We start from the raw sequence: 14,860 nt of genomic DNA, 5'->3' as shown, positions 1-14,860 counted from the left end.
TTTTTTTAATGCACCACACTGGCTTTACAAAAAGAGGACATTCAGTACAAGTATGACAAAGCATGACTGACAGAGGAAGTACCAGAGGTCAGAGTTCATATAATCCTGAGGTGCATGGGAGAGAGGAGCCGCTGTTACTGTGGTAACCAGCATCACTCGTCCTGACCAGACACAATAGAGAAACATGGAGAGGGTGGAGGAAGATTACAGTGTTTGTTATGACCAATATAGAAACAGTGGAGGGAAGTGAGGTGGACGTCATTAAAGAGGGAGAGAGGGAATGAAAGAGGGCAGTGAGGACAAGACGAAAGGGGAGAGAGAGAGAAAGAGAAAGAGAGGGAGAAAACTGTTGAATTGTTGCTTTAGCTGGCAGAGATTCAACCATCAGCTTCCAAGCTCTCTAATTGAAGAATGAACAGCTGTTCAGTTTGACCCGTGCTCCCTGTAAATACAAACTCAACTGCCACAGTGATGGAAAGACGGAGAGAGAGAGAGAGAGCTATAGACATGGGAAGCTAAAAGAAGTGAGAGAATCTGCAAGAGAGATTAAGAGTCAGAGAGGAGGGGGGAAAAATACTAAAAGAACGAAGGGGAGGACTGACAACAAGTCCTAAAAACAAACAACATCAGCCATGCTGTTTGTTATTGCCTTTCGAAATGAGCACAACCCTGTGACAGGGACAACGCTGCTAGTCAGTGCCTCCCAGAACTGTTGGATGTCGTCATTACAAACATGATTCATTCACGTTTTCTCATCTGCACTTTTTCTGTGGTTTGGTTTTGGTGAGGTACGATAGGGCACAAGGAAAAACCAGTTTGTCAAAAAATAGTCACAGCAAAGATGTGTTAATTAGTGAGTTTAGTTAGTTTTGACCTCAGCCAGGTTAAACGTTACCCCACAGCCTGTCTTTATGCTAAATTAATCACCACACAGTATTGATACGACTGTGGTGGTGGTCCTTTATGGCAGGGATTTTTTTGTTGTTGAGGGGAAGTCTGGTTGCTTTTTTGCAAGGTTGTTTTTCAGCTAAGAGACGCTACGTGGGAGGCAGAGAGTCCCCTGTCATTTAACCATCACAACTACTCTGAAGCTTTTTAATGAAGGTAAAAAAAAAAAAGTTAGCATAGTTCCTCTTTAAGGAACACAGGCTAGCTACCTGATCACCCATTCCAGCCTTCTCCAATGGAGGTTTTGTGAACGTATAACACCACAACTTCTCTTGTCAGGTAAATGTAAACAGAGATAATTACTGGCATTTGAACAAAAACAGGTCCATTGCATGTGTCTGTCTTCATGAACAGAATAGAGCAGAAAGTGATAGTGAGACATAAACCCTAGAAAAACCTACAATGAACATAATGAAGGATATTTTGGATAAAGAACAAAAAAACAACAAAGCTTAAGTGATACGCGTTGGCTACGAGCGGACCTACTGCACACCAGGGTGCAGAGCAACGGGAGAAGTGATGAAAGGACACAAACCAAGAGACAGTTCAGTGAATACCAGAGCAGCGAGAGAGGAGGGTTTGTTTGTGTGCGGGTATGTGTGTATGTGCAGGCTTTTATAAGTGGGTAGCGAAACTGTTTCATTTCATTCAGTCTCAAAATGTTGCTCTAAAATTGCATGTTGCCTGTTTTATTTCTCAGAAAGTGCTTGGACTGGAGTTGGACTGAAATTGCAGGTCAGTGAACTGGCTGCTGATGTTTTGCTCATTGACATGTGAGGTAAGTAGAAGTAATTCACCGAATCACAACTCAACATTGTTTTCATGAATGATGCACTGGAAAAGGGTTAATGGATCTAGATTAGTTCCTCTGACTAGCTTTGTGTTTTTAATATTTATGTTAAATGCATGTACCACAGTGTCACAATTTATAATGTCAAGTGATATATTTCCATATTTATCTATCTAATTAAATCTATTTTGATCAAAACACAACATTATACAAGTATTACATTTCAAAAAGGTCAAAAGGTTTTCTCAGCTGTCAAACATGGTTTCTTCTCTATATTAGTAATTAAAAAATGACCATGCTTTTGATAAGATAAAATTGGACTTTGGATAAATTGCAAATTTACACGCCATGTTTGAACATAATTTGTGTTCAATAATTGAAAGACAATGAGGCTTAAAGGGTGAAGTAAAGCTACAACCTAAGATGAATATTTTACATGACATTAGTGGACTTGATATGTGCAAAGACACACTTCCTCTGAAAGAGATTTTAATTTGATAAGCGAAACGTTGGCGAAAGGTTGCCTGCAGCACCTGACACTGTGTATGCGATTATGGAGATGCAGTCTGAAAGTACACTTGCATAAAAATGCAAAGTCACAGACAAACGGCGATGTGCATTCAAGCTCACTCACAGACGGACGCTGGAATAGATCCACACCCTGTCAGACAGGGACGGAGAGTTGGAGCTGATCAGATCAGAGGTGGTTAGCTGTGATCTGCATGGGAATAAGGTCATTAGGTCGGTAGGGCGCAGAGACATTATTTAATCTATCTACCCTTCAGCACGCCACAGTTCGATAAAAAACACAAACCACAGGACAGACAGGAGTTGGTCCCACTCAAATGAATGTATAAAGATCCAGCCAGTGTGCATACAGCACGCTAATCATCACCAGCACGCACCGTCCATCCATACGCAAATACGACACAGCAAACTAATCCAATCCGAACGTCAGCTTCATGATGGGCCAAATCATTAACACAAACACGCACTGGCTCATCTGCACACGCTTACACCACTCAAATCTAATCCCTGCTAAGCATCACCAGCTAAACCAAATCCCTTCTGTTAGAGCTGAAATCCAATAACAATGTCCTACCTCAGCACACTTAACCTCATTGATTCAGAAAACACTTAACGCTTTCACTGAAACATATACTGTAAATACACAAGACCGTCCTGTCCTGCAGCATATGGTTAAATGCATACACACACACACGGTCCCATCATCACAAGTCTTAGTTCTCTCATTTTTATTAATCAGCCATTCAGACTAAGACCGAGGGGCTTTACTTACGATTCATCCAGCCGTCAAATATACTTGCTTATCCTTGAGAAGGGCACAGAGAGGCGGGGTGCAACCTGCTCAGGTCATCAGTCAATCACCAGGCTGACATATAGAGACAGACAACAGGCCATAGATCTAACCTGCATGTCTTAACGGTGTACAGGTTTCCCAGCACTGCAGGTTCAAAACTTCACTGAAAAAGATTCTGACTTCTTGACCCACAGCTACCACATTTACCCACCTGCCTGATACTTCCACTCTACATTGGTGACCTGAAGAGTTCAACAACTACAATTTTTTCCTTTTCTGCCTCTGCACTTTATCATTGAAACAATTATGTGTTCATCAGTCATCTTTAGAGGTGTGAGGGTAGACAGTCCAGCTTCCAGTCTCTAATGCTAGCCAGCAACACATCAAACACAAAAGAGAGGTAATCAATCTTCTAACTCCCAGGGATATTTATCTAGATGCTGAACTTTTACACATGAGCACAGGAATAATCTATTTGTAAAGACACATTATATTTCTCTTAAAGGAAAAATGCACATAATAGTGTTGATTTGTAGCAATGGACAGTCAAACTGAACAATTTCAAACTCTATTTTTAGAAAAGTAGAAATTCCCGTCTCTTGATGTTAAGTGCACCAGAGCCAGTCCCGATTCCAATGTCAAAGCTTTTTCTGTAAAGGTCTGTCTTGTGATAAAAGAAACCCAACACAACTGTGAAATGATGTTTTGAGGCTCTACAGGAGATATCGAGTCAAGTGTGCCATAATAAATCTACTGAACCGCCGTAAAATGTGACACCATGCTCCACCCAGGCCCGACACTACATTTGATCTCTGAAGTATGCATCAGAGCAGAGAGTCAACTAATTCATTTGATCTTTTATCTATCTCACATTAATCATCTACAATTACCATCATTATATATAGTATATGATGTATAGTCAAGTTGATTATTATTGCAGTATACCTACACACACACACACACACACACATACACACAAGCTCTTGCATGCATATAAATCACCACTCTCCAAAACTCTTCTCCATGTGGTGTTGCTGACAATGACATTGATGGGGTCGGCTGGCTCAGGTGCGGTCGGCACCTCACACACCAAAACTGTGGGACGTGTCGATTCGAGGGATGTAGTTCACGGTGATCACAGCTGGGACAGACCCTTTGCTAGACAGACTCCCTCCCCGGGGGCAAAGGAGCCATTCTGGGAACAGCTTGGCCTTAATTTTGTTGTTTCTGATCCAGTGGTTGAAAAACACACTGGTGAATCACTGGACTGGACATGTGTGTTTCTTTTTTGGAAAATGCTGAAAACTTAACAGGAGCACATCCTTAAGAAAAAAAGATAAGAGGAGTGTGAAACAGTCCTGGAGTAGAGAGACAGGTGAGGTAATTAAATGAGAGAAAGAACTTATTCAAATGAAGGGAGTACAATGTGTTCAGACTGACAGAGAGAGACAAAAAGAGCCGGAGAAGGACTGAGTAATGCACATGCACGCCCACACTTTTGCTGCCATTACTCAAAAACACCCACAGCAATTGTGAGGGGCATTTGCATGTTTCTGTCCATGCAGTATGTGTGTAGACAATGTATGTAAGTGTGAGTGTTGCAGACATTATGGGCCCCTACACCTGTCTACCACAAATTAATGTGACTGACTTTGCAATCGGTTCTATTTTGCTTTGGATCAATTGGTGTGAACATTTGCCTACATTTTTGTTTAGTTTAAACCTTTATGTGATGAAAAAAAGACAAAAATATCAATTATAGCAAGAGAAGATCAAGACATCGGTGCAGGATATGCTGTGCTGAATGCACATAGTTCTCCACACAACGTCGGCAAACAATATTACGAGTCGAGTCACATCACTTCATTTATGTTTAAGACTTGTGAGCCAAAGTGGAGAGAAAGATCAGAAACAGAAACAAGAGGAGAGGAGAGCACACAATGGAAGCTAAAAAGCCAACAAAAGAGAGAAACTTTGTGCCAGAGATGCACAATGGAGGAGGAGAGAAAGAGAGAGAGACAGGCAAAGCACAGACAAGAGCTGTCAAAACACTGTGACTGACGAAGAGAGGAAGGGCTGGGTGCACTGTGAAGACAGTTCACCCTTCTGCATCTCCTGCGTACACTTTCTTTTGTCCTGCTGCACAGTTACAGCGAACACCGGAAACTACATGAAGCACGAGCTGATTTTGTCCCTTGAATGCCTCATAAATGTCAACGATCCACACACTGTGCCAAATAATATATCTTTCAGTCAGGGAGTTTCTGTGTGCGAGCTCCTCAGTGTTTACATCTCCCTCTCATTATCTGTGACTGTGATACTACCACTATAATTAATGAATAACTTAGCACAATGAAACCCTGATTACATGTGCCATCAAAAGCTGTTAGATAGATGTCTGGTATACGCACCCTGTTATTTCATTAGTGAGGTTTTTTTTTTTTTTTTTAGAGACATGATGACTTACATTGTTGGGAGACACCGTGAGAACACTCCTGCTCTTCCTCATCTTTCCCCAGAGTATCTCCCTCGCTGCCCAACCAGAACAGCTTCACATGCACACCTGCAAAACACAAACATAAGAAAAGGGATATATGTTAGTCATCCTTTGCAATGAAACAACAATCCTGTTGAGTTTTCCTGAATATTCCCCCCACCCACCTGTTACTTCCTTGGAGTATTTCTGCAATATTTCTTTATGTAAAACGTACATGACGTTCCCTACACACTAATGCTTTCTGGCTTGTGTTTCTATGAGAAAGACTGGAGTAAAGCAGTCAAAACAAAAACAGCCATGTCTTCAATATTGCTCCGCTGGGGGACATTCAGTAAGCGGTACATCAACATGATAACACTGCTGTTATAATATGCGCAGTCAAATCCCACATGATGTACTGCTATGTGATAATGTGGAGGATCCTTAAAGGGCCCATAAAAGTAACAGACTGGGAGAGAGGCTGGCGAGCTAACCCGGTAACATGATGGCTCCCATATGGAGCACATTCTTGTTTTATGTCCCTTTCCTATCACTCCCCAGAGCCAATGAAAATACATGACAGTTATCAGAGTTTGATTGGTGCTGTTGCTTTGAGCAATTAGATTTGCACTAACTATATAAAAATATGGGTAAGCAAGCAGAGACATAAAATGTATCACAACAATAAACCTTATTTACGTTGCTTCACACATGGCAAACAATAAGTAAATTCAAAAGAAAAATATGTTTTGCAAGATGTTAAAGGACAATTCCGGGCGAATTCAACTCTGGGGTGTATTTTCATATCATTTTAGGTCTAAAAGAATGAATCTGAAGATTTTCAGTTTAATCGCTCCTGTTTTGCGGTAGTTGCATCTGTCCCCGCGTCCCCACGGCAGCAATGAATGGGAGTGGATGTAAGTTCCGCTGTTTAGGCTGTTTCCAGCCCTCAAAGCCGCATTTTTTTCCCACAGACAGCATCAGATGGCTACTCAAACATGCACCGAGAAGTTTATTTACTTCAAGCAAGCCGACATGTTTGTAAAAGTCGATCTAATTCAAAGTCTCCCGGAGTCTCGCGCGAGCCCGAAGTTGCAGTGCTGGTGTATTCAGGTGCAGTAGGAGCTACCGCTTGTGTCATAAACACAGGAATATCGATCTTTACTTGCTTCAAGTGTACATTTTTTTCCACAGACAGCGTCAGGTGGCCACTCAAACATGCGCCGAGAAGTTTTTTTTACTTGAAGCAAGTAAAGAGTTGATATTCCTGTCTGTATGACACAAACGGTAGCTTTTCCCACTGCACCTGAACACACCGCGCACGGCAACTGGGTCTCGCGCGAGACTCCGGGAGACTTTGAATTAGATCTAGTTTTACAAACATGCCGGCTTGCTTGAAGTAAATAAACTTCTCGGTGCATGTTTGAGTCGCCATCTGACGCTGTCTGTGGAAAAAAATTGCGGCTTTGAGGGCTGGAAACAGCCTAAACAGCGGAACTTACATCCACTCCCATTCATTGCTGCCGTGGGGACGCGGGGACAGACGCAACTACCGCAAAACAGGAGCGATTAAACTGAAAATCTTCAGATTCATTCTTTTAGACCTAAAATGATATGAAAATACACCCCAGAGTTGAATTCGCCCGGAATTGTCCTTTAAGTAAGATGGACCACAATAAAAATTGGACAAAAGAAAACCAACAGAAAATTCAGGTAAAACAGCACAGTACAGATTTAAAAGATGATACAGACGCAGCTGGTCTTATTTCTGCAAGCAGATTGTTGTCTCCTTGAGTTTTAAGGCAGCTTTCTGCAGCAGCCTGAAGGTCTTTGAGCCCACATCTTAAGCTACTTACAGGACTCATGTAGGTCTGTAGTATCAGAAACTGAACCAGCAGTGGCAGGAGATCAATATCAAGACGGGAATGACCGATGCATATGAATGAGTACGATTTGGCCACACTAATCTGTTAATTTGAGATTCATTATGATCTCACCAACACACTTGCACAGTTTTGTGACACAGTTTTGACCACAGGTGTAATGTGGATGATAATATAAGCAAAAATATTTAAAAAGAACATGCAAAAGTCGCTACAATGAGTCGTATCTTTGTAATGAAATGAAATGGGGAGAGTAACATTAGGATGTTAAAAAATGATCAACAGCTGGATGGCCCGGCTGGCTGGCTGGCTGGCTGGCTGGCAGGATGGATGGGTGCCCAAATTACACTGACAAATGGATGCTAAGTGATGCCGACAACAGGACGTGCTGTACCATCCTCTTGGTATAATAACAAAGATTAGCTCTGATGTGGCATATTCAAAATAACTTAAAACAAACTCTGACTAAGAGATACAGCACTGAAAAGATCAGAACGGAGGGAATGGACAGGGAAGAAAATAAGAAAAGCAAGAAGGAAACCTCGAATTACACCTGTCTTATCTCCTTTGACATGTCTTCCAACAGCTGCTCATGCTAACATTCACACCTAATGACAAAGCTCAGTCACTAATTACCCTAACAGCCTTTGGTATATGGACTGTGGGAGGAAACCATATGCAGGCACAAGCTGAACATGCAAATAGGCACAATATTAAACAGGTTGGAACCGAAATCTTTGCTGTGAAGTGACAATGCAAACCACTGCAGCATATGACATCACAAATTAACAGTGCTGCCATCCATTATTATTTTCTTGATAATAGCTCAAAATTACACTGTCTGCTTTTAACACACAGTTATGTAATAAGATTACACAACCTGATTTGAAAAACAGTGCAAATGTCTGTCTGACTATTTTATGGTTCTAAAAAACACATTGGGTGCAAAAAACATGTACTGCCAACTGGTATAGAAAAAAAAACATGAACATAAGGATAAGACCAAGGAATAATAAGCATTAATTCCAAACTGTAAATGATCATGTATGCATTTACGTTAGTGTGTATGTGTGTGTATGCAAGTTTATATGTGAATGAACACAAGTCAAACATGTGTGTTACACCATCTCCCTGACAGCACATCACATGGTCCTCTGCTCTTCATCTGATGTTTTCAAATAACATTTCCAATCTCGCTAATCTTTATGAGTCGTCTCTCCTGCCTTGGCAAATTATACTTTTTCTTAGTGTAATCTTTTCTTCTCAATAACACGTCTTAATGAAACAGCGAGCTAATGAGACCTGAAGCAGCCTTAATGGTTCAGCACACTTTAATTCCCCCCATGCTAATCATTCAAAAGTAGCAGACAAGATTGACTCTGCAGCCGTTGAGCCTCTTTCTAATGAATCAATTCAGTCAGTTGTTAAAAGGCCCAAAGAACTTGTATGTTACTCCTGTGACCCAGGACAGTCTGTTTTTTTTATTTCCCAATGTATAGAAAGAGAAGGGGGTGGCAGAGGAGGAAGGGCCAGGCAGGAAAAGAAGATGGATAGTGACTGGAGACTGTTTTGGGAAGGATAGCAAAATTAGATGAGAGCAGGGTTTGGAGAATGAGATGAAGTTGGAGATGGAGAAAGAGAAACAGGAACAGAGCTACCAGCAAACAGGATTTAATGAAATAAAGAGAGAAAGCTGAAGGTTAAAGAAAGACAGACAGTGAAATTTGGAAGCCAGGCAAGGAGGAGAAAGAGTCAGCTAAGGGTATTACGGGGGAGCTAAGGGGAACCGAGCTCCGCTGAAAAGGACACGAGCTTCCCTGAAAGCTGACTTTGAGACATTTAGGTGGAGCTCTGAAATATTAGTGATTGTATGCAAGGGCAGTAAAGACATGTGTCCTTGGTTGTAGGAGAATGACAGATGTCAATCATCAGGTTACGCAATGACGCAACCAGTGAGACTTTGGCGCAAATAAGGAGGAAAGCAGGAAAAAAGTAAACAAAAAGATACAACTATAGGACATAGAAACGGAGTAAAGTAATAATTGCCTACGAGGAGGCTGAGGGTTGTATGGACGGTTTCTGGGCGGTTTACAAAGGTAAACACACGTTTGTTATATTTTCTGTTGCGAAGCGTTATTGGTTAGGCCACTATGATGCGGTACCTATGCTCATCACTGGTTGTAGAGCCGGTTCAGGGGACTGTCACCTCACCGCAGCCCCACCCCTCCACCCCCACCAATAGAATAGCCCCCCCCCCCGAAAGTCACTGTGTAATTTAAACACTGCGCACAACATTTATTTTTTACCCATTCCAGACAGGGTAAGGTAACCATTTGGAGATGACTTATGTACCATGTTACATGATAAGAAATCAAGTGGTTAAGGACAGTTCATGCCCTTGAAGCAGATGGACATCTTTCAGCTTGAAGAGGCAGGACAACATTGAAGCCCAGAGGAGGCAGTGCTATTACATAAAAACACCTCCATCACTCCACTGTAATGCAGGGAAGAGCAAATAATACAGCATTCCTCCTAAAGCATGGCCAGAACTGGCCCATTACAAGAGCCCAATACTATCTCAGCATCTTCAACAGTGTCTTTATGTCAGAAGTAGACAGGTCACATTAACATTCACATTGTTGGCTGCAATTAGAAATATTTTACACAAGGTAACTGCCAGGATAACTTAAAGGGACAACGAGGAGTTTTGGAAAAGCGAAGCGTTTTAACACTACATTTATGAGCCTCCGCGCACACCATAAAATTCTTTTGACCGGCGCAAGACGGACTCATGTTTTCATTCATCAATAATTAAAGTCAGAGGTTCAAAGAGGTTCACATACCGTCGTAGTTCCGACCATAAACGGCAATTCAGCTACGTTATTCTCATGACTCGTTGCGAAACTGAAAGTAAAGAAACGCTGGTCGGCTCGACCAGCATCTCCGCCACCACTAATAGTAACAAAATAACGATAGAGACAGAATGATATATTTATCGAAAATGGGCCCATTAACAAGTGTGGGTAGCGGAGATTCATCCACATTAACGTGAGACTTTTTTATAACCGATTAGAAACTCCTCGTTGTCCCTTTAAGGGAAAAGCGTACAAACTGTTTGTATTCATAGCAAAGTTGCTGAAAACAAAAAATCACTGCTCCAAAAGAGGCCGAGGCTTCAATTGTCGTTTAAATCTCACTTTCCTCTGAGCCAAGGTTATGTACAATGACAGTGTTTTTCCAAAACAGGAAAATGAGAGTTGTTCAAATAGATGCATCTTCAGGGGTTCCTTTGCTCCAGGGTCTTGAATCATGATGCCCAAATACTAAACTTTCCATTTCAACAAATACATGCATTTCCCTTAATATAATTTTGTTGGACAATCATTAATCTAATTCAGCAGAGCATTTGACTGACTGACATAAACTACATAATTTATTAAAAAATGTCTTCAACATATACTTCCTAGAGGAAATCATCAGTGTTAAGGCTTCTCCGTAGGGAAAGCAATCAGTTCCAGTTATCAACATTAGTAGATAATTAGTGGGTACAGAGGAAATTTGTGTTTCAGAGCAGATCTGAAAATTGTGCTCAGCAGCACAAATGTAGAAAGCAGTTTATGAACACAGATTAGCGCTGTAACCTCAGGGGATGAACACAATGGTACTAACAAGGAACATGGCGTGTGTGCTTGACTGCATGTATGAGTGTGTGCGTGTATGTGTTTTGGGGCATCCTAATTAGCATTACTTTTGCCTAATTAACAATATTAGAACAGACAGGTGTGAAGAAAGAAGACAAGCACACACACAGTCATTACAAAAGACGTTAAGCTTCAACAAAACACGCAAACACATGCTCTCTGCAGAAATCCATTCAAAAACCCCATCACCCTGCACAACAGTTGTATGTGGGTATAATAGCCCTGTGCTTTCTCTTTGGTTTACTGTCAAACTGAGAATGTGGCAGAGGTGGCAACACCGAGCGCAACACACTGCAAACATTTCAAAGCAACTTTCGTCAACAAAAACCTGTTGTGAACTCCATAGTTTTTTATATTTTAGTATTTTTTGACTTGAAAGAGCTGCTGAGCAAGTGAGGCTTTCTGAACACATACTTACCCAATACCCAGTAGTACAGTAGACGGTATTACCATCATCCCTACAGGTACTAATGTGCATTAGCAAATATGTTGCATGCCTCCTGGGTTATGTTTACTTTAAATGAACATGATAAGAGCTGTACAACATAAAATGTTCATACTGATGTATCTGTAAAATGTACGGTTTATACATTTCCTTCATTTTGAAATCCAGTAAATGTTTCATGGTAATGTTAAGATAAGTTATTTACTGTACTGTAAGCTCGTCACGTAGGCTACAACACACTTCCTGAACTAGGAAAAAAAAATTGTAGGTGACCGTAATCCAGGCAGATATTATATTTCCCCGGAAATATACTGGCAAAGCAGATTAGTAATATTTAAACGCATTATGTAGGATACATGGGTGGGGGCAGGGATCTAACTGTGTGCTGAAATGATCCATAGATATTCTGGTTGATACTGTAGCATCAAACAGTTTCTGTGTATTTTTTGGCCATGTGGAGACATCTGGGATGACGTAGGTCCATACAGGGATCTGGTTAGCATGATTGTAGCATTAGAAGCCAGTTAGTATTTCATGGCCTAAAGTCCTTCAAGAAAACACTCCATATGCTCTTACACACAGTGGCGACTGGTCACGAGAGGAAAAACATTCACACACAAACACATTATGTTATTACTACTCTTCAATGGTTATCATCTTCTATAACGAACGAATATAGCATTTTTCTAGCATTTTTGTCTTACGATTTTTAGTTGATATTTGACCACAGCGCTCCTGATTCGCGTCTGCGGTAGTCATGGTTACGAAGGTGCATCGGTGGGGCAGAGTTGAAGTTGTCCCCCTCTCTCTCAATGCTGTGTACTGTGTACACGAGAAAACACGACTGATCACATGCTCAGAGCGATTGTCTTGACAGTCGGCAAGAAGCGGTAAAAACAAAACTTTCTCAGAGCAGAGGAAACTTTCTGAGCTAACCCTGTTCTGATTGACTTGAATGGGAGTGAATTGCTCCGACGGTCCAGCAGTCCAGTATTGGTGAGTGACAGCATATTCATCATCATGCTGCCTTTGTGGCGCTGGTCTGTGCATTTAACTACCGGTTTATTTATTTTATTCAAACGGAACAATATTGTTATACTGTAGCTTTAAAGCAGCTGGATAATTCACGTTTGTAATTAATTGTAATTGCAATCCGCTATTGTTGTGCTGGATCTCTATAGATGGTGAAGAGTCGTAAGGTTGCTGTTGTTGTTGTCATGAGGTTGTTGTTACTGTTGTCATAGAATGGATCTGTTTCCATAACAGTCGTGTGAGTGCTCCTTCAGTATTGTCAGCTGATGACCTGGAATATTGCATTGTTCATTTAAGTTTGTGTGATTGCAACAATGCATGGATTCCTTACAAACACATCAGTAACAACAGAAAGCACTGTAGTTTTTCTGGTGTGCAGCCTTTCTATTAAGTGGTGGTGCCCCACCATTTTTGTACAAGTAAAAACGCCACTGCTGCCACAACAGTACACAATAGTTGTGCCTGGAGAAATATTTCCATTAAAAAAAGCTTTCGTCTTTCGTGTGATGAATTTTCTTTTCAAACAGGACAGTCCATTGAAATAGTGCAAACCTTCTGTATATTATTTTTTGTTCAGGAGATTCTGAAGGAAACATTACGATGCATGTAATGCATGCACGAAGATGGTGCGACCTGTGAGGTTAGCCAGGAGTCAAATTTGCTTACATTTGTACCGCCTGTTGGCTACTAATGGTTCAGCAATTAGCCTACAAATGACAGTGTTGTTTTATGAGATTTTATTTAAATAAATAGTTTGCATTGATTTCATTCAAATCACAGTGATAAGGTGGTGAATAGAGGTGAAAAAACTAAATCGCAGCAGGATGATTAATTACCTTTTAATGCCAGTTTTTCCGAGGCCAGACTTTGCAGGTTATAGCAGTGCCTTGTGACTCTCCTATTCTTGCCTACAGAGCTGTCACTTTCTATGTTTCTCTGTTTATTGTACAACCTGAGAAGTGACTGAACCCTTTGACCCTGTTATCAGCTCCGTATATGATTTGCAGCCTCACCAGCTTGAAAGAGCAGACGCGTGAGCAGGTGCGTGTACCATAATATATCAGCTTCTGGTGCAAACTGGAGGATTTGCCTTATTCATTCCTACCTAAGTGGAGCTTGACTGCACTGTAAATATCTCTTCTCTCTAGATATTAGACAGTCAATGGATCACATGCAGTAATACCTGAGAGGTTCACCATATTCTCAAGACAGCAGTTCACAGGTATTTAATTTCAAATGTCACAGAGGGAGACAATTTAGTAGTACCACTGGTGGGTGGCTTCAGCGGAGCATGTTATGTATCAGCCTAATAAAGCAGAGATAACAAGCTCTCTGTCGGTCCTGTCCCGTCAGCTCACTGGCTCAGAGAGACTCCTGACAGAAGAGCAGGAAGAGGCTGTCTACCTCTCAGTCTACACATCTTCTGGGCCCACACTTCTATAATCTGATTTTATGTTGTAGCCTCAAACTGTCTGCTTGGGTCTGTTTAACTTTCAGTTCCTGTTGAATTAATCTGAAGGGTGAAAAGCCCGAGTACAGGTTTGTATGGCCTAATGCGGCAGGGGACAGTGGCACCGTGACAGTCAGTGTTAATGGTTGATAAAGGATGTGATGTTTTTGAGAGAGAGTTTTAATTCGTCTGAAAAAAATTCAGGGTAAAAAGTGACAAATGCAAAAGGCAATCTAATGCTACAGGAGTGTACACCGTGCATCCAGCCTGTCTGCATTAGTTCATTAATTCACTATGATCTGTCATGCTCTTGCATCACGCCAGCAGACAGAGGGGATGCAAGAGAAGAAAGATGAAATGTAGGAAACAAATCCAACTGTAATAAAATAAAATAAAAATGTATCCATCTCATTTGGAGTCCTTTAAGATTTGGTATTTGCCATGACTAAGCCTAATTCATCTATTGCATTTTCGCTACTACAGTACAGCTGCACAGAGGCTTTCTACAATAAAAAAAAGGACATGACTGATTCTGGAGTGTGATTTCTGATAATGGCTGAAAATAACCAGAGTGCTCCACTGCCCCTCTTGATATTTTTTCCTTCATCGTGTTTTTGATTATCATACTGTATGTCTTTGTGTGTATCTGTGTGTGTGTAAAATTGAGAAAATGACGGATGGAAAGTGTGCACACAATCTAAATCATCTCAACCAAATACCAAGAATTGTTGCGTTTTCTGTATGATTGGTCTTAGATTAATGAATACTTGGATATTAAAATTCTTGGAACACCCTTAATACACTATTTAATCCT

The 14,860-nt window shown here is 41.1% G+C and overlaps 1 protein-coding gene across 1 annotated transcript in view; it reads right to left on the bottom strand.

Annotated features, from left to right (window-relative positions):
* Nucleotides 1-14,860, bottom strand: part of pde4ba (phosphodiesterase 4B, cAMP-specific a) — a 175,290-nt gene that overhangs the window by 144,005 nt on the left and 16,425 nt on the right. The window contains exon 2 of the mRNA XM_085774853.1: nucleotides 5,527-5,622. Coding sequence (XP_085630979.1) covers nucleotides 5,527-5,568 — 42 coding nt within the window. The 5' untranslated portion in view covers nucleotides 5,569-5,622. The remainder of the gene's footprint in view (nucleotides 1-5,526; nucleotides 5,623-14,860) is intronic.

Source organism: Trachurus japonicus, chromosome 4 (genome assembly GCF_045865225.1).
Source record: "Trachurus japonicus isolate A0001 chromosome 4, Traja_1.0".
NCBI lineage: Eukaryota > Metazoa > Chordata > Actinopteri > Carangiformes > Carangidae > Trachurus > Trachurus japonicus.
This window is presented reverse-complemented; position numbering and strand designations above follow the sequence as displayed.